The 20,316-nt window shown below is 41.1% G+C and overlaps 2 protein-coding genes across 3 annotated transcripts in view; one reads left to right on the forward strand and one right to left on the reverse strand.

Annotated features, from left to right (window-relative positions):
* INSYN2B (inhibitory synaptic factor family member 2B) overlaps window positions 1–11,233 on the reverse strand; it is a 139,065-nt gene extending 127,832 nt beyond the window's left edge. For both annotated transcript variants that reach the window (XM_025212575.1, XM_025212574.1), the window contains exon 1: window positions 11,067–11,233. The gene's annotated coding sequence lies outside the window, so the exon portion shown is untranslated. The remainder of the gene's footprint in view (window positions 1–11,066) is intronic.
* The window catches only part of DOCK2 (dedicator of cytokinesis 2), a 514,326-nt gene that overhangs the window by 323,969 nt on the left and 170,041 nt on the right, over window positions 1–20,316 (forward strand). Inside the window, exons 28-29 of the mRNA XM_025212572.1 lie at window positions 12,230–12,328; window positions 19,752–19,846. Of these exons, the coding sequence (XP_025068357.1) occupies window positions 12,230–12,328; window positions 19,752–19,846 (194 nt within the window). The remainder of the gene's footprint in view (window positions 1–12,229; window positions 12,329–19,751; window positions 19,847–20,316) is intronic.

A 20,316-nucleotide genomic window follows, 5' to 3' on the forward strand; every position in this document is an offset into this window, starting at 1 on the left:
ATCTATCAAATGTACATCCTGGCTTTGATAGTTCTGTAAAAAAAAGAATGTATTGCATATCTACTACTAAATTAAAATGACAAAAAATTGACACCATAAACATGACACCATAAACATTTCATTTTGCACATAAAGAGCAATTTAATAAACAATTCCATATAGTACAAGGTAATAAAATACTGATGAATAGATGGAACACTGCTGTTTTAAAATTCTGCAATTAAAAATCTAATTACATTACTGCATAAATGTAATTAGTGACTTTATATACCGCAAAAAGTATATTTATTGTCTTAATTATAATCAGCCTCAGTTGTCTGTTACGTAAGATGAAAATTCTGTATTTTTTCCCATACAACACCCCCTGAATATAAGATGCACCTTGTTTTTGAAAGGAAGTTTGAAGAAAAAAAGATTTTCACAGAGATATTGCATAGAGCAAGGATGGAGCCTAATCTGTAGGTGACTCACCCTTCCTTTCCTGCTTAACTAGAGCTGAACTCCTAGCTGCATTTGAATACTGATTTCCATGGGTGGATTTTGAGAAGAGAGAGAGTCTCCAAAGCTGTTAAATAGAGGAGAGAGACCAGGAACTGTTAGCAGACAACAAAACTGCCCTTAGAAAAGTTGGCTTGATAAGTAGACTATCAAAACTGTTAAAAGGAGAGATGATCCTTAACACCTCTGGGGTGAAGAACAATGAGCCTTTAAGTATAATGATTCCATCAGCTGCTTGCCAAGTAATGCAACAGCTGTTGCACTGTGAAGCAAGGTGCTGCTATCCCAGGCATAGAATCAGCTTACTACATGCACCCTGATTTTGGGGGAAAATATATTGATATACCTAAGCACAGGGTTTATTATTTGGTATAGCCAACATTAAATATAACCTTAAAATAATTTAGGAGTGACTTTCAGAAGATATTAATGAAATAACATACTGTAGTTTCCTTGTCTTGTTGCATTGATGGATGCAGATCATTAATTAATATTATGTATAAAATCCAAGGCTTCAGTTTCTTTCTGCTCAGAATACAGTTCTCTTTGCTTCTTCCAGCAAGCATTATCTAGGAGTCTTTAACTTTCCTTCTTTCACTGATCCAAGGGAAGAGGTTGGTGACCTGTTCCTGAAATGACTTTTCAATAAAATAACCCGTATAGACAAAATTCTGTTCCAATGAGTAAGCCAAACAGCACTGCACTGTAGAATATAGCTCTTCATTCTTGTACATAAATATTCTGTTTCCTTGAATAGAGTTCCTACAGCCCTGAGCAACTACTATAGTTGTACATTAATCTGAGGTCTCAATAGAAATGAAGGGATTATCCTATGTGGCCTGTTAGGGGGCAAGTGGTTCTGGGGAACCTCAAAACCTTCACCAAACTGCTGAGATTTGAGGATCTGCATTGATTGCTGTGGGAGGTAAATGTAGCTGAGTGTAGTGGGGTGCTTCTATAATGAGAGGTGGAATTGTGTGTCCATTTTGGCCAGTGTGTAAAGAAGTTGTGTTTTTCTGGGGAAAAATTAAAACTGCTAATTGGCCCAACTGAAGCAGGAGCTGCATATACCATTTCTGCAGTCTTGGAGATTACTTTACAACAATATGTAAAGGCTCCCAGAGTTCAGTTATTAATAAACCAAGGGGCAGCCATGGTGTTGTGTGCAAGATATTTGAAGTGGGATTTTATATTGGCCTCTGTTTCCACTTAAGCCTTTTTTTCTGATTAGAGTGGGAGCAGTTAGGTCAATGTTTGGTACTATTATAACTCCTACGCTTAGAGTATCTACATGTTATTACATTTTTATGCCTACATTAGACATTTTAAAATAAATTAGAATCATAAGCAGAAATGTTAATTTCATTTTAATATTTAAACATATATTTTAAATGAATTCTTATTAAAAAAAAGCCAAATATTTGTATGTGAAAATTGAGACTGGCTTCATTTCATAGTTCACTTTTCTCAATAGTCTGCTTTGAAAAACTTAATTGTTTTAAAAGGGCCCTGACAAACAAATGGTTGGCCTTTTTCTTAGCAACACACAAGAGTCAATGTAGCAGACTCTTTCTCATGTTGTCTATAATTCTGCAATTGAAAATCAACCTCAGCTTTGCATTATAGCAGTAGCCCTTACTGATCATGATATTTATCCTTAAAAGCTTGATTGGCTTGGCTGTATGTCATGTTTTAGAAGGGGACACACACACGATATGAACCTGCCCATTCCTTCTAGCAGCTTGAACCAGATTCAGCCAAAACCACAACCACTTTCTTCTCCCCTCCCAGTATCTGATCTCTCTTCTTGGCTGCTGATCATCAAATGTTTTCTCTTCCACCAGAATTAGTATTGTCCAAAGTTTCACAAAGGAGATAAAGACACATGAAACACAAGTACATACACATGGGGTGTATCTACACATGGAATTAATGCAAAGCAATAAACTGGAGCTAATTGCTCTGAAGTTTATTCCTCCCAGGAGCACTATTTGAACATGCACCTGGGACTGTAGCATGTTGAGCCAGGTCAGAGCAGCCCCAGCTGGCAGGGGGGCACTGCGGGCCAGCATGCCAGCCCAGAGTTACTCCTCCTGGCTCAATAAGATGTGGAGGGACTGGTTGGGGCACGAGGGTGCTCTAGTGTGGGGACTAGCCAGTAGTTGAGTAGTATCAAACTTAACTGATTGAGGTCAAACTGGTTTATGCAACTTCTGTCCCAGACTCCTTCCCGGTTTAAGTTAAATCAGAGTCCCCCAGCATCCCACCCTGCTCTCTGAGCTGGACACACTGTTACAGTGGAACAGGACTGGCTCCACCCCTCTTCTCCCCAGCCAGAGCAGGGACAGACAGGGGAGGGGGGCCAGCCAGATGCTGGCCCCAGAAGGGATCAAGGAAGAGATTCATTTCCCCACCCCTGCTCCATCCCACCAGCACAACCTGCATTACTCTGCTGGCTGCTCCAGCGGCAGGGCCATGGCCAGCCCTGGGCAGAGGCCTGGAGTGAACTGATCAGGGAGGAGGTTGAATTCCTCCCCCACCTCCCTATCTCACCAGCATGGAACTGAGACAGGATCTGCTCCCCCTTGCTGCTGCAGTGGCAGGGATGGGGCACAGCCGGCTGCCGCCTGGCATGGCTGTCCCCCTTAGTTGGGAGGGTAGGAAGGAGGGATTATTTTCCCCTTTGCCCCCTCTGCTCCTTGGGGACTGCAGCCGGGTCTGCCCACCCCAGCTGCCACTGCCCAGTCTCTCCCTGCATGGAGGAGTAGTGAGATAAGCCCCCTCTGCCAGATGCCAGAGGGAGGGGGGATTAATCCCCCTTCCCACCCCCTGCCTAAAGGGCCCTGCCAGCCAGGCTCTGGCCACATCCCACTCTTGCCACTGGAGCAGTGAGGGGGCAGGGCACTATTGGGGCAGCAACTCCTTTCCTGGTGTCCAGGGAGTACAAGCCTCTTAACAGGGCGGGGTCCTGATTGGCTTTGGAGCTGCCGTGGACTGTGTGGGGCAGGTGGTGGCATCAGGGCTCAGAGTGGGCCAAAGCCCCCCAAGTCCTCCTAGTGCCACCGCTGCTTGCATCACACAGTCTGCAGCAGCTTTCCCCACCTGCAGTGTGACCCCTCTGCCAAGAAGAGGCTCACACTCCAGGAGACCGTGACAGGGGCTGAAGGCCCTCTCTGGGTCACTCCCCACTCACTGCTCCAGGTGGGGGCAGGGCCAGGGGATGGCCAGCATGGCCCTTTAGGTGAAGGGCCATGCTGGCCATCCTTTAGGTGAAGGGTAGGGATGTGGGTTATTTCCACCTTTGGCCCTGGGGACTGCAGTGGTGTCTGCTTGCTCCCACTGCCGCTGCCAACTGCTCCCTGCAGGGAGTGAGCAGCAGGATAAACCCCCTCCTACCCTCTCTGCCAGACACTGGAGAGAAGGAGAATAACCCCCCTTTCCTGCTCCCCACCTAAGGGGCCCCACCCATGCGCCTGGAACGGCGAGGGAGGAGCGACCCTGATGGGGGATGCAGCCCCTGTCACAGTGTCCCGGAGCACAAGCCTCTTCCTGGTGGGGGGGGGCACTCTGTGTGTGAGGGATGCTGCTGCAGACTGCATAAGGTGAGCAGTGGTGGCGGTGGCCCTGGGGGGTTTTGGGAGTTATGGCTCCCTTTGAGCCCAGATGCTGCCATCTGCCCCATGCAGTCCATGGCAGCTCTGAACCCCACTCATGGTCCCCCTGTTAGGAAGAGGCTCATGCTCCCTAGATATCATTGCAGGGGCTGCTGCCCTGTCAGGGCCCCGCCCCCTCACTCTCCAGCAGCAGGGTCAGGAGCCTGGCCACAGGCTGGCTGGCAGGGTCCCTTAGGCAGGGGGGCAGGGAGGGTGGTTATTCCCCACTCCCTCTGCCATCTGGTAGAGGGGGAAGGAGGGGGCTTGTCCCACCACTAGCCCCATGCAGGGAGTGAGCAGTGGCGACAGTCTCAGGGGCCATGCTGGCCGGTGTTTGGCCATGCTTGTGCCGTGCCCCCCCCCTCCCCCCCAGCTGTGGCAGTGTGGTGGGAGCACCCGGCAGACCCCAGCTGGTTCATGCTGATGGGACAGGGAGCGGGGAATTAAACCCCCTCCCTGTGCAGTTCACTCCAGGCTACTGCCTGGGGCTGGCCATGTTCCCCCTAGTACAGCTTCCCTGTAACCAAGGGCTGCTCTAGCTCCCCCTGTTGCCTGACCTGAGCCACTGCAGGCATGTGCCTGCTTTTCGTGAATGTCTGTTCACTTGCAAATTGGTTCAATCTAGCCAGGTTAGACTAACCTGCAAAGATTGAATCAGTTCAGGGTCTGGCTTTTTGAATGTCTGTCTCTTGCCCTGGAAGAAATGCTACCCTTTCTTCAGCAGGGATTTAACTACACTGGTGCTACCATGAAGACAGTTCAGGCATTTTGTCATGAAAATTTGTGAACTGCAGTGAGTTATGCAAGCTTTCATGGAACATTGATAAGAATGACTATACCTTTTGATAGCCTAAGTGCAGTTGCTCTGCTGCTAAGTGTCTGCTTTTGGTCATAGAATAGAAAAGGCTTCAGTAAATTCCTTAGGGATAACTGTAGAAAGTCATCCCAAATTATGTCAAATGCAGTTGGTGTTGTGCAGTGGATAACATAATTGTCAGGAAAAAATATTAATTGAGCCCAGTTTTCTTTGTATGAACATTAAAAGTACATTTTAAATGTGAAGCTCCCATTCACTTGGGAGCGGAAGCCCCATGCACTGATTGGACAAGTCAAGCTTTTTAGTAAGTCTGTTTCCGTGCATGCACTCAGTGTTTTTTATTTCATTTTGCCTGCTGTTGTTACCACTGTGTGTAGCTTGAAAAGAATAATCAATTTAAGGGTGAATGACTTTTGGGAATACAGGACTTTGTCTGATTTTAGTTTTTGGTCCTTATAATAACTGCAAAGCAACTCAGAGATGCTACCTTAAGCTTGTTTATGTAATCACATCTTTATTCCTGTGTATTACATAAGCAAAGATACATTGTCCAACTGTACATGGACTCTGCTGCTGACTTCCCTTTCCCCCCACTGTTGTTTCACTTTGTACCAGATGGTCAGCTGTTTCCTCTTGGCTCTTTGCTGCTGTTACCTTTATTACTGAAAATCTGTTCCAGCTCACTGTTGTTGCTACTTCCCTCTTCAAACTCTTAAATCAGTTTCCAATCCCCTTCCCTACAAGAGACTAATCATATTTAGCTAGAGGAAAATTATTTTAATTTGCACTGAAATACACCAGGATTAGGAACATTTAATGAAGTTCCTTTCCAGACCTGATCTATATTTGAGCTTTTAATTTTTTCTGAAGAATGTGTGACATCTTTAATTCAGAAGTGAGTATAGTTGGGGTGCAGTCACGGCAAAAAAATAATCCATGTCCATGCCAGCCTGCCTTCAGCAATATGAAATAGGTGTATAGAATCACAACTTGGAACAAAAAGCTCATGTGAACTTAGCTTACTGCTGAACTTGGAGATTTTGCAATTGTCGACGTGATGTTGAGACCTGAAGAAGATAGCTTTGCATTTGAAAGCTTGTCTAAGTCTGTCCCAACTGGGTGGTGGGTCCATTAAAAACATCACCCAACAAAATCCTTGCTTCTCAGATTTTGAAAAAGTGTCAAACAGAAAGTTTTCCAGTGTATTGGGATCTAAAGTTCATTCAGGAAGTGGGAGAGCCTGGAAGATGAATTTAAGTGTGGGAGAAGGAAGTGACAGTAGTGGAGCACACAGTAGGTTGTGATGAGGAAAGAAATTGGAGCAGACCAGTAAGCCAGCATGAACTTATTGTCATCAAATGTTGAAGTGAAAACATCAATATGAAGTAGCAGATGAAAAGAAACCAATGGAGAGATTTGAACTGTGACCAGTTGTGGCCCAAGCAGTATCTCACCTGATTTTTGCTGCTGTGATATGAACTGCCTGAAGTGGAAGCCTTGCAGTGAAACTTCAAATAATGATTACTCATTGTGAAAGGTTGCTGGAAAGTAGATAACATAATTTGCAGTTTGTGCCTACATGGGTGTGCATCTCCTAAGGAAATGGACCAAAGGAGATGTTATCCTGAGACTTCAGTGACAGATGTTACTTTTAGGAGTCAGGACAGAATCAGGCCTAGTGAATATACTTAAGTGATGCATCACACTGATTCTTGTTAGATATCTGAGAAAATGTTATGTGCTCAAGAAGAAATGCAAAACTCTAGAACTTTTGGTTCAGAGATGATACCTGTTCTTAGACCAATTAAGAAATTGCAAAAAATGTATCTTTTTCTGCAGGCTTTCGGGCACACGTGCCTTCCCTCAGGCTCAGGGAAAATTAAAGATGGTAAAAAGTCCCTCTAGTTAGAAAATAAACTTCATTTTTGCACAGAGGAAGCTGAAGGTGGAAGTCTGTTCCCCTGAGTCCAAGAGAATTCCACCACTGATCATGTCACAGAAGTCATAGATTGGGAGGAATGAAGGTGAGTTTGGTGGAAAGTGTGTGGGAATATGAATCAAATAATAGTTTAGACCTTACCAACAATATGCTGAAACATCAAGAGGAATTTTAAGGAGGCTTGTGTCATGCCTTAATACTTCTGTAACTAGGAGAAAATGGCATAGTAACACTAGCTTCATGAGTCTTCAAAGGGAACAGTTCTGAGAAGGATTTAATTGTATACGTTTTAAGAGTACTTTTAAATCTTGGAGAGGGTGCTTATACACTCATTTCATTTCCATTGTAAAATCACATGACTGTGTTTTCCTATTAATTAACCTATTTTTAGACAGCTGTCCTGTTATGCTTAACTAAAAGAAGAAATCACTAGGTATTACATACAATTTAAAGAAAATAGTGGAACAAAAATAAAGCAATCATAGATTTTTTTAAATTAGAAACTAAAACTGTGCAAATAGAATTTTTAGGGTTCCATTTAATTATCTATGAAAGGCAGAAAGATGAGCCTAGTGAACTATAAAACATCAAACATAAATGAAAAAATAAAATCTCACAACTACTGTATCAGATGACAGGTCTTTTTTACCGTAAAATAATGATTAGTAAGAAACATTCATTGACAAGCCATGACAACAGTATGTGGGATGGATCAGATTCTAAATTTCAAGCACAGTGTACACATTTGACGAACACACCAGCTTGTTGCATAACAGCCAATTACAGTGTTTATATTTTTGGTTTAGGCGTTTACACCCAAGCAGAGTACAGTACACATGACAGCATATCTTTATGGTGAATTGTATTCCTCTGGGAAGACACAGAACTTCTACAAGAATATGTGATGAACCACTTCAAATTCAGCTTATTCCTTTTTCAGCTCAAACTGCTGCTGTTTAGTGTTTTGCATAATATGGTAAAGAAGTATTTTGTTACCATCTGTATCAATAGGTACAGATGCTAGATTTCTGAGGAGACATTGTTTTTCTAAGGCACTGTAAACCTTACTGTTCATGCCAAAAAACCTTCAAACCACTCTCATTTGCAATGGTATCATATAGTACCCTTCTTAGCTTTCATTTCTAATATTTGTCATTTTGTTCCTGTGCTCATGACCCTAAGAAGGTGAGGTTATTCATCAATTTCATGAATACTCTGTGTCCAGGAGGTTGTTCTCTTTTGTATTATTGTGTTATCACAGAATAGAAATGACTAATGTGTTAGTGATTTCTCACATTCTGGGTAGCATTCATATTGTACAAAAAATGGGGGTTTTGTGTATTTTAATGATAGTGATGACCTTATTCACATATCACTTCGCACCTAGAATCTCTAAAACAGATCTTCAAACCTTGAAAACTATGGATCATACTTGTATTAGTTTTTTTACAATTAGAGAACTTCTGATTTACACTGTGAAAGTGAGTCAAGAATCAAAACCTATGTATAATGTGATATTTTTACTCTATACTCACATGCTGCTGCCTCTGGGGAAAACTCTATAATACATCTACAAAGCGTAAAAAATGGAAACTACTGTTGTTGCAATTTTAGTCTACTGGTTAGGGCTGTGCATACTGTTTACTGTTTATACTTACTTTAAACCTTTAAATATTCTGCTGTGTACAGCTGTAATGAAATAATTGAGCAAAGTAGAAAATACCAGACGTGTTTTTAACTCTTGGCTTTCCAATGCCTTTGAATGATCAGCTTCCATCAATGGTTGAATTTTATTTTGTTTTCTTGTATTAGTGTGTATGTGGTTTACGCATACTTAGATTTGGGGCATAGATTATACAGTGCTATAATATTGGTAAGTTGACCACTCAGAACAAATACCTTCTTTGTTCACTCCTCTAGCGTTCATGAAAATTACTCCCAGTATAACAAGGTGAATACTTAACTGATACCAGGTTAATAATAACACTATTTCTTTCTCTAGTACATGCATGTGTGTTATTTATTCTTGTGGTTCTCATATATTATTTGAAGTTACTACGGCAACCTGTCACCATCTGGTATTATAAAGTAGCTGGGATTTGGGTTGCTAGGTGCTGAAGTTTGTTGCCTTTCTCATGCAGCCCTAATATTTTAATTGTGCTGCTGTTCCCGTTAGTTTTGCGCACACAGCTTGATTGCAGTGACTACTAGGGATAGGTCAAGTAGATACCTCCCTTTTTGCCCCTATCAAGTTTTACAAAGCTTTATTTGTTTTTCTGGCTGCGTGGGTTATGGCTGCTCATACATTTTATTTACACTTTAGAGATTATCATTTCCTTTTGGTTGAGATTTTTCAGTATTTATACTAATTCCAGGAGACACAATATTAGAAATATTTAAAGTTTGATGGATTTATCATCACTTTTTCAGTGGTCAGCAGTTTCAAGCATTTGCTGGAAGAGTGAGTTTGCTCATCTGTATCTCACTTTTATTTGACATCCTACTTACTCTGTGTTCCTGCTAATGCTAATAAGCACAATATTCTAGCATATACCTCATATTCCCTCATCTAACTCCGAACCCTGCTGTAATTCATTTTTCCAAAAACTGCCAGCCATCTGGGTAATTGACAATGTTTTGTTTATTGGTTATATTCTCAGTCAAGTTTTAAGATATTTCTGTCCAGGTAGGCACATTATTTATTGGACCTTTTAATAATATGACTTTATTTCAAACAGAATTCTGTTTAATACTCTTTTAAATATTCCCTTATCAATCAAGTGTTTACAGTGATAACACTTATTGTTACGCATGTTGGACCTAGTTTCAATCATGCATCTGTCTGCTGTGATTCATTAGATACATCTTAACAAGCCCATGTACAGTTTAAATGACTTGTCAAGTTGTACTCTCTTTCCTTCCCCTCTTTTTGTGGGGGGGGGGTGGGGGCATTTAAATATTCTGATTTCTCCATACTGCATGCCTTTTAAAAAGCAATTTAGTATAATTCATTCTTGGGCAACTAGCATGTTTGCAGAAGATGCCCGACTCTGAATTTCTAATTCCCAGGTTGTAAATATACAACATGAACTTAAAAAATGATTAATGGTTTGCATGTAGTGTATTTTTAGGTAGTTAATGCTTCTTACCTCCTGTACTATAAGTATTTAAAGAGTGTAGGATAGTATTCATACATACATACATATTGAAATTCCAGATTTCGTTGACAGAACTATGTCATCTTTAAGTATATTAAGTTCTAGCTGTGAGAATAATGATGTTGAGAGTATCAGGTCAGTTGTGAAATAAGGGGTTGTATGTGAGAAGTCTGTGTTTATTGCTGGCTTTTGAGGAGGGGAAGGGAAGAAGTTTTAAATTAGAAAGAGAACAAGTAGATAATAGCCAAGATTGTTACATGATGATTAAAGATCAAACCAGAATAAAGTTAATATATTGTCCTGACTCAACGTGACACGGTTGGAGGTAGGATTCTTGACAGCAAATTTGCTCAATTGTCACTTTTCATTTCATATATTAGTCAGTCACACTGCTGTGAAATATGACAGGTTTGCTCCTAGAAACTAGCTAGCAAAATTGTGATGATACTTATTGATGGCAGAACTGTTTTTATTAAACAAAATATGTCATCTGTTAAATTTCACAATTTCCAAACACAGTTACTAAGAATATGTACTCATGCAGAACTGTAATACTAGATACTGCTACACAGATCCAAAGTTGATTTCAACAAACAAACGAACATTCTTAAAGTCATCTAAACCAAATGGCAACATTGTACGTCTGTCAGAGACTTGTAAAAAGACATTGTTAATCTCAGCAAATGATAATTTAAAATAAGCGGGTGATCATTCTGTAGTATCTTTTAAAGCATTTTAAAGAGGAAAATACAAGATATGCTTTTTTTTGCGTAATACTCCCTAACTTGTTTTAGCATTTTTTTTCAAAATTAAAATAAAGGTACTAGACAAAAAGTGTCACACTGCATTCATTATAGATAGCTTACTATTCCTGCCAGCTGTAAATTTAAAAGTGCAAAGAGACTTATTTGAGCAATACCTGTGAAAGTAAACTACTATAGGATTGAAAATCAGCATTTCCTTTTAGAAGACCATCAGTAACCAACATTAAAAATCCTTACCTGAAAGCTTTGGGATTACCAGCAGAAAATGTATCTTCTTAGCCTTATGTAGCAGGCAAGGCTCTGACTAGCACTAATATTACTCCAAAAGAATGTTTAATAAGTCCTTAATATTGTAATTTTCTCTGTTTATATGCAAGAAGTACACTGGGTCTGCTCACGTAGGAATAAATAAAAAAAAGCAGTACAAACTGAACAGCAGCTACCATATGAAAGTAAAAGACCTCTAGTGGCCATAACCTGAAGTTAAAAAAGGTTTCCTTTTCTGTAAGTGGTAGACAAAATGGTTGGGTACGGCAAACTGAAGCTGATACTTTTCAATGATATGTGACCTTCTTGAATTCATGACTGTAACAAAGTATAGAATCAGTCAGGAGTAAAACAGAAATCTGATTCCTAAAACCCATGGCAAGTTAAAAATTGACTTCTGGTTGAAAAGATCAGGGAGTCACTTGGATTGCTGATAAATCAATTTAAGTAAAAGTTTTAAGTAAATCCATTGGAGAGAAGTTATTTTTCATCCAAGCCTTTGCTTTGTATATTTTTCCTTTAGCAAAATTCACATAGTATTTTGAGCTGCTTCATTATAGAAAGGATTATCACAACTTTAGAAAGATAAAAAGTATTACTAAGAGGAGATACTGTATTCCTTAAAGGAAAGCTCCAGTCATTTAGCTCATCATTATAAGCTTTGACAGATAAGCATTTTTCACTATCAGTAAACTGAAAAGGAAGACAAGACTATAAACTGCTTTCATTTCTGTGTTAAGATCCAGAGGAATATGGTGTTTCTTTCTGGAAAAAAATATGCAGAATTTTAAAAGGATGAAAGCAATAGGATTTTTAAGAAATTTGATAAGTTCTATAATAGTTACTTGAAAAAGCCTAAAGAATTTAAAGGAGTATAGTATCCTTATTTTGCATTTTCTCTTTCCTGTACAATTATGTAACAATGGTAAAGTAATTAAGATGATTAAAAAGAATTTCATAGCATTTTTTATTATCTTTGAATCTGTAATGGCAAAATCCTGTGAAATATCACACTCACTTTAGGAATCTTAAACTAGTACTAAGATAGGTCCTGAATAAAGTTAAATTATTTTGTTTACATCATCTATTGTATGGATGTTGATTTCCTTATTGTTAATTTCTTTCTGTTTTAGAGTCATTTTGTGGCATGTATGACAGCAATCTTAAGCCAAATGGACAACCAGCATTACTCCTTTTACATTGAAACCTTTCAGACAAGTTCAGAACTGGTGGTGAGTACAAAGCAACTCAACAAATAGCTATCAACATATTTCATAGATTTCTAGAGTCGGAAGGAACCTGGTAGATCATCGGGTCCAATCCCCTGCTCCAGGCAGGAAAGAGCACTGGGGTTAAGTAACCCCAGCCAGATAATTGTATAATCTCCTCTTGAATACCTCCAGGGTAGGGGAAAGCACCACCTACCTTGGAAGCCCATTCCGTATTTTGGCAACCCTCACCATAAAGAATTTCTTCTTTATGTCCAATCTAAATCTGTTCTCCTTCAGTTTGTGGCCATTATTCCTGGTAACCCCGAGGGGTGCCCTGGTAAACAGAGTGTCCCCTATTCCCTGCTGCCCCCTCCCCCACCATGAATTTGTAGACAGCCACAAGATCGCCTCTCAGCCTTCTCTTGTGGAGGCTGAAGAGATTCAGATCCTGCAGGCTGTCAACCATACGAGTAGCCCTCCTCTGAACCCTCTCAAGGTTATCCACAACCCTCTTGAAATGCAGCACCCAAAACTGGATGCAGTACTCCATCTGCAGCCTGACCAATGCCACATAGAGGGGAATCATCACTTCCCTAGACCTACTTGTGATACTCCTGCTATACTAAAGATAGAACTATGGGAAACAGAGTGCAGTTAGCCTTGCTTATCACCTCGTCACACTGGCAACTCATGTTCATTTTTGCGTCAACCAGGACTCTGAGATCTCTTTCCACTGCTGTGGTGCTCAGAATGGTACCCCCCAGTCTATAGGTGTGTTGGAGATTCTTTCTCCCCACGTGCAGCACCTTTATCCTTGTTGAATTGCATCCTATTCTGATCTGCCTACTTCCCCAGTCTGTCCAAATCTGTCTGAATTCACTCCCTGCCCTCCAGTGTGTTTACTACGCCCCATAGTTTAGTGTCATCTGCGAATTTGGACAAGGTGCTTTCAACACCTTCGTCCATATCACTGATGAAGATATTAAACAGCAGTGGTCCAAGGACAGAACCCTGAGGGACACCACTGCCCACATCCCTCCAGGGAGAAACCAACCCATGCACCACCACTCTCTGGGTGCATCTGATAAGCCAGTTTTTCACCCACCTTACTGTGAAAAAATCCACCTCGCTGTTACTCAGTTTGGTCATAAGAATTGGGTGCACCACTGTGTCAAAAGCCTTTTTAAATCCAGGTAAATAATATCTACTTCCTCCCCTGCATCTAAGCAATTTGTGACCTGATCATAAAAAGAGACCAGGTTAGCTAGGCAGCATCTGCCTGCTATAAACCCATGCTGGTTGCCACTTACCATTGTGTTACCTGCTGGCCCCCTGCAAATGTGATGCTTTATGATTTTTTCTAAGGTCTTGCCGAGAATAGAGGTGAGGCTAACTGGCTTATAATTACCCAGGTCCTCCTTCCTCCCCTTCTTGAAGATAGGAACCACGCTGGCCCTTTTCCAGTCCTCTGGGACCTGTCCCAAGTGCCACGAGCACTCAAGCAGCTGCGCCAGTGGTTCTGCTATGTCACTGGCCAATTCCTTTAGTACCCTTGGGTGAAGATCATCGGGGCCTGCTGACTTAAATAGGTCCAACCCCTCCAAGTGCCCCTTCACTAGGTCAGTGCTAACTGTTGGTGGATTGGTATTATGCTCACTCTAGACTAAAGACTCATTGGGAGGTAAGTTTGTATCCATGTCCAGGAAAACAGAAGCAAAGAAATTATTAAAGAGCTCCGCTTTTTCCATCCTGGCAGTTATGAGTTGCCCTAGTCCATTCTGTAGTGGCTCTACATTACCCTGCGCCTTCTTCCTGCTCCCTATGTACTTAAAGAAGGACTTCTTGTTATCCTTAATCTTTGTTGCCAACTCGAGTTCTGTATCTGCTTTGGCCTTTCTCACTGCTTTCCTGCAAGCGCAAGCCAAGTAGGTATACACCTCCTTGGTGGCTGCCTCCTGCTTCCACAACCTGTAGGCCTCTTTTTCCCTCTGAAGGCTCTCCTGGATTTCTTTGCTCAGCCAAGAAGGTTGTTTGGCTCTTTTGCCTTCATTTGCATGTACTGGGATGGTGTCCCTCTGTGCCTGTACGATCAGTCCCTTGAGGAACTCCCACACTTCTTGGACCCCCATCTCACAGATGTGATTACCCCTCAGTCCCCCCCTAACCAGTCTCCTGAGCTCACTGAAGCTGGCCTTTTGGAAGTCTAGCACTACTGCCCTACTATTTGTTTTTCCTACCTTACACCGGATAGTGAATCCTATCAACTGGTGGTCACTATCCCCTAGGTTACCTTGTACCTGTAGCTCCCTAACAAAGTCCTCCCCTGAGGCCAGCACCAAGTCAAGTAAGGCATCTTCCCTAGTGGGACTGCATACCTCCTGTGTTAGGTGCAGGTCCTGCATGCAGGTTAAGAACCTACATGAATGGGGAAACCTGGTCGACTGCTCCTCCCAGCAGATGTCTGGGTAATTTAGGTCACCAATGACAACTAGGTCTTTTGAACATGCTGCCTTTGAGAGCTGTTTTGAGAATTCTAGGTCCAACTCTTTCCGGGGGGGTTTTTGGTAGTCCCCCACTACCAAGTCCCTTCCCCCCCCCACCCCCTTGTAATCTGACCCATAGGACTTGGATTTGCCCATCCTCTGTCCCCATCTTTATTACAGAGGATGTATAATGTTCCCTAACATATAGATCAATGCCCACCACCTTTTTCCCCAATCTCCCCTGCCTGTATATCCTGTAGCCTTCAATGCCCACTGCCCAGTCATGGGCAGGGTCCCACCAGGTTTCTGTTAGACCAACCAGGTTGAAGTCGTTGTCTGCAAGCAAGAGTGCAAGTTCCTCCTGCTCGTTTCCCATACTTCTATCATTAGTATAGACACCTATGCCCCCGATAGGTGCCCTTAGTATTACCGTATTCTGATTCTTAGTGGACCCCTTAGTACTTATCTGATCATTTCCAGTGTGCGGTTTGTGGCTTGTTCCTACCCGAGCTCACATTCTTCTGTTATGTTTTGGAATATCCATTCTGCTGGATTCCAGTATTCATATTGGTTTAAGAACACAGAAGAACATTTGACTTTACCAGGCATTTAAAATTATTTTTAAAAATGAAGTAGGATACACTGATAGTCATTTGTGTATGAGTATTACTGTTCTTTTCCCCCTGCCTATTGAGTGAGTGTGTTTGATGATGGAGAGTAAGATAAAAGGATCGATGTTATATTTCACATGTTGAAAACACCTTGTTGAATGAATGCTATTAGCCCGTGTCTCCCCTCCATCTCCATTAAGAAATCAGTTACTAGCCCAGATTATCCTATACAGAAAGGCAACAGCTCATGGTACTCATGGTACATCTGGTTTGGACTCTGTATAGGTTACAGTTGTTAGGGAATACTCCAGTGTATACTAGCTAACACCATTTTCTAAATTATTGCAAAATCTTCTGAACACATGTCTTTCCTTGCTTGCCTTCCTCCTGAAACACATATGGGCCAAGTGTGGTTAGTGGCTCAAAACAGTAACATATCACTGACTGAAAGCCCATCCAAAGTGAGAAAATTCTCAGTTTGCCCACAGCTAGCTAGTTTCCCATCCCTTGTACTGCCAGATGGCAAAATCATAGAATATCCAACCGCAGCTAGTCCTTACAACTTAAGTAGATTATCTTGTACCATGGGATCATTTCTAGCTCCCAAGCATTGGGTACACACTCCAATCTTATATTAGAAATCTTATTGAAGTTTCTGCAGTGATCCCCAATTTACCTGAGGAATTTAATTTAAACAAAAATGTAAAAAATGATATCTGTGGTTTTGCTTTTTAAGTGCATTGATTTGTTGATGGTTATTTTTTCTCGGTTATTTAAAAGTCATATTTATCAATGGAAAAAAGTTGTTTCCGTATTAAAGATTTGTTTCAATATTAAGCTGCTCAGAGACCTTGTTTATTTGGTTACCCTTAACCATTTTGATGATTAACACAGAACACAGTCTGTTGCTGAGTCTTGCTTGTAAGCTATTTGTGGGTGTTAATAGCAGCTTGTGTAGCTTGCCTTACAATTTTTTAGCTGCCTGTTTCAGATGATGAAAAAACCTAGTGATGGATTTGCATGTATGCAGGTGCAAAATGAGAGATTAATTATATCAATGTTAATTTTCCTAATTTTCCTCAATATTGTTGGTAAATCTCCTTCAGAGGAGAACTATGATGCAGTTTTTGGCCTGAGTCATTTTATATACATTTATTAAATTAAGATCAATATAGAATGTAAACAATAGCATTCATTTTCAAGATGCTTTCTCTCAATTTTTGAAAACATGCATTTGGAAACAGAAACTTTTTCCATAAAACTTTTTTCCAGAATTTTACTCCAGAAGGCTTTTTAATATTGTATTTACTCCAATACAAGATAACCCTGAATATAAGACACCCTCCCAATAATTAGATTATATATATCGTTTTATAGATTTGTTATAATTTTCTAGGTATAGAATCTAATTGTTGGAGGTTTGCCTTGAATTTGTCCCCCTCCCGCAGCTATATCAGAGAAAATAAATTTGGGCAGTCAGATAGCCCCCTTGCCCTTCCCCCTCCAACTTCTTCCCCTGTAACCCCTTTCTCTGCCCCTTATTACTGTCAAACCCTGTTCTCCCTAACCCCATGTAAGTGAGAAGTAAATGTGAAAATAGTGACCTTGAAATAAATTTGTGTATAAGCGAATTGCTATAGGTACCCATAGGTTTAGTTTAGCCAGAATTGGTATATTTTTATTTATTTGGAAACTGCTATAAGTTAAGCAGAACTTTTGTACCTACTTATAAATACTACATTTTTTTTTTTTAAGAAAAAATGTTCATGTTCCAAGTCAAATCAGCCAAATCAATTCCAAATCTATGAGTCATTCAAGAATCATGTGTGGCCCTACTACTGGAAAAAATCCTCCACCCCCACCTGGGGCTTCAGAATCTTCCAAATCATTTGGCAGGCATCCTATGTGCATGCCCAAGACTGGAGGCTGGGGGTTCAGATGCCTCCGAGTTTCACTTGCCCTCAGCTATATGGCCGCAGGAGCAAGCTAGAGAGGGGTCTACCATTTCCATAAAGCGGGTGTAAAGCAAAGATCTTCCCATTGGAAGTGAAAGTAGGAGGTTAACTTTACATTACCTCCAAGGGTACTACCCCATGCCAGAAAAGCGGTTATCCCCAGCAGCTAGGAAAACTGCCTTAGTGGTCACGGTATTTCCCTCAACACACCATAAGGCTAGGCTATACAGTACAAACTTTTTATTTTAAAAAATTATTTTGTATCTGAGGCCAAATTAGCCAAAACTAATTCCAAATCCAAGAGTCCAGAACCATATGTGGTCCTACTACCAGCAAACATCCTCCACTGACACCCATGGCTTCAGATGTTTCCCAGTCGTTTGGCAGGCATCCTACTTGCAGGCCCAAGCCTGGAGGCTTGGGGTTTGGAAGCCCCCAAGTTTTGTTTGCCATTAGCCATAAGACCCTCAGAGCAAGCAAGGGAGAAAACTCCCATTTCCATAAACTGGTCCTAAAGCCACTATACCTGGGCAGGTACTGAACCATGCCAAAAGAGCAGTTCTCCCATGGTACAGCTCAGGAAAACTGCCTTCATAGACATGGTATTTCCATGGCACAGTATTTCCCCTGCCAGTTTATAGTACAAACTATTCATGATATTAACCCAAAGTCAGAAGGCTCATGATTTACCATATAGTTCATTAAGCTGGGCCCCACTGGTCAACACCATTTCAAGCCATGGTGACCCCACAGCTCAGCACTTCTCAGCATGTGTGTAGTCCATATAACCCCACAAAGGATCTCTATCCTAATTAGCCCCACACTTATGACTGTACCTGGGTGTTCTTGTCATGAGTCCTGGGATCCTCCAAAAATGTATATGCAGATAAGGCACTGGGCAGCCTGGTCTAGCTCCACCTCATGATGAGTAGGATCACACTAATTGTATGTGAAAGGCTGAGAGAGGGGGTGACAGAGATATTTTGAAATGCCTGGGCCCCCATATGTTTGGTCATGCTTATCAGATATTTAAGGCTGGTGAAGAAACAGGAATCATTGAAAATGGGAAAGATAGGGTCAGCTCAGCTGTGGGAGTAAAGAGGAAGTAAAAATGTATGCAATGTAGTGGCTCACCAGGACCTGAAAAAAAGTCGACACTAAGAGAGACTGTGTGCAATGGGCACTAGCATCTTATTCATATGGCCTGCACTAACCTATCCTTGTGGTATGTTGTCATCAGGGCAAAACCATGACCACTAAAGTGGTTTTCCTAGTTGCTGGGGATAACCACTTTTCTGGCAAGGGGTAATACACACGGAGGTAAAGTATAGTTAACCTCCCATTTTCATTTCTAATGAGAAGATCTTGGCTTTATACCCACTTTATGGAAATGGGAAACTTCTCCCTAGCTTGCTCCTGTGACGATATGGCTGAAGGCAAGTGAAACTCAGGGGCATGCAAACCCCAAGCCTGGGTGTGCAGATAGGATGCCTGCCAAATGATTTGGAAGCATTTGAGGCCCTAGGTGGGGGTGGAAGATGGTTGCCGGTAGTAGGGCCACATATGGTTCTTGAATGACTCATGGATTTGGAATTGATTTGGCTGAATTGACTTAAAAAATGAAAAACTTTCCTTAAAACATGTTTAAATGTTCCCATCAGCATCTTGCTCTTTTTGCTAAGATTTAAGTATTTTTGGCACCAAGGGGAAGGTATCAGGGTTACCCCTGGCCCTTTTGGTGCTTTCCTGGTATTGCAGTACCTCTAGTCTTGGTTTCAGTTTCCTGTGGAGGGAACATCTACCTGTGTTTTTTTAACCAGCAAAAAAAAAAAAAAAGTTCCTATCCTTATGTTTGCCCAGTATGGACTGTGTATTTTATAGTTATACTTAATGTTGGCTGCATTTAATCAGCTTCATAGTTGGTTTCCATTACTGAGTACATGATGCTTTTGGTTTAATGATAGACAATGTATTCAGTGTATTAAATGAGGTTTTCTTGCATGAAAATATAAGATAAAGTGCTTTTCCCTGCATGCTGATTGGGGAAGAAACCTCATTGTATATTTGATTACATATGGTATAATGTGGGAGAAAATCTCATCTTGTATTTCAGTAAATGTGGTATAGTTTTTACAATTACTTGTTTATTCACCCATTTACCTATAGCTTATCTTTATTAGACAGCTTAGTGTGCAATAATTTCTAGCCTACAACTGCTGTTTTACAGGACTTTCTAATCTTGCTGCTATCAATGTCATTGGGAACTTTGCCATTGATGTCATTGTGAGTAGGATGGTGCCCTCACATAGTGCTTTACACACAGCAGTGTGTCAGGTTTGGCATATGAAGTCTACAGGATATAAAATCACAGATGTCTTGTATTTTGTTGTTCTAGGACTTTTTGATGGAAACATTTATAATGTTTAAAGATCTCATAGGAAAGAATGTTTACCCTTCAGACTGGATGGCAATGAGCATGGTGCAGAACAGGTAAATGCGGTCCAAAAGTCAACAGTTACCTTATAGAAACAATTTAAATAATTCCGATCTCTTCAAAAGCTCTTTTGTGATAGTGAACTGAGCACTTTATTTCATGTCTTAACACAAAAATGTTTTCTGTTTCTCTATAAGATAAATGTATCATTTCATTTTAGTCTATAGAAAGAGGCTTGATATCACCTGAAAAAACTGGCATGCATAGAAAATTTATAGAAACTAGCTATAGTGTCTGCATTAGTAATCCACTTTGAGAACAACAGTGCAATAAGAAATGAGTTTCTAGTAGATAGGGATCAACATTGTAAAGAACTCTAGGATTTCCATGCCCCTCTCCTCCCCTCCCCCCCCAACCGGGCCCCCTAAGACCATCTAACCCAAGAGGCTAGTGCATGAAAAGAGATTGTCTAGGTATGATCTGTGTAGTTTCTTATACACCCCTTGTGATGGATTATGGGTTTTAT

This window comes from Alligator sinensis, unplaced genomic scaffold, assembly GCF_000455745.1.
Source record: "Alligator sinensis unplaced genomic scaffold, ASM45574v1 scaffold606_1, whole genome shotgun sequence".
NCBI classification, from domain to species: Eukaryota; Metazoa; Chordata; order Crocodylia; family Alligatoridae; genus Alligator; species Alligator sinensis.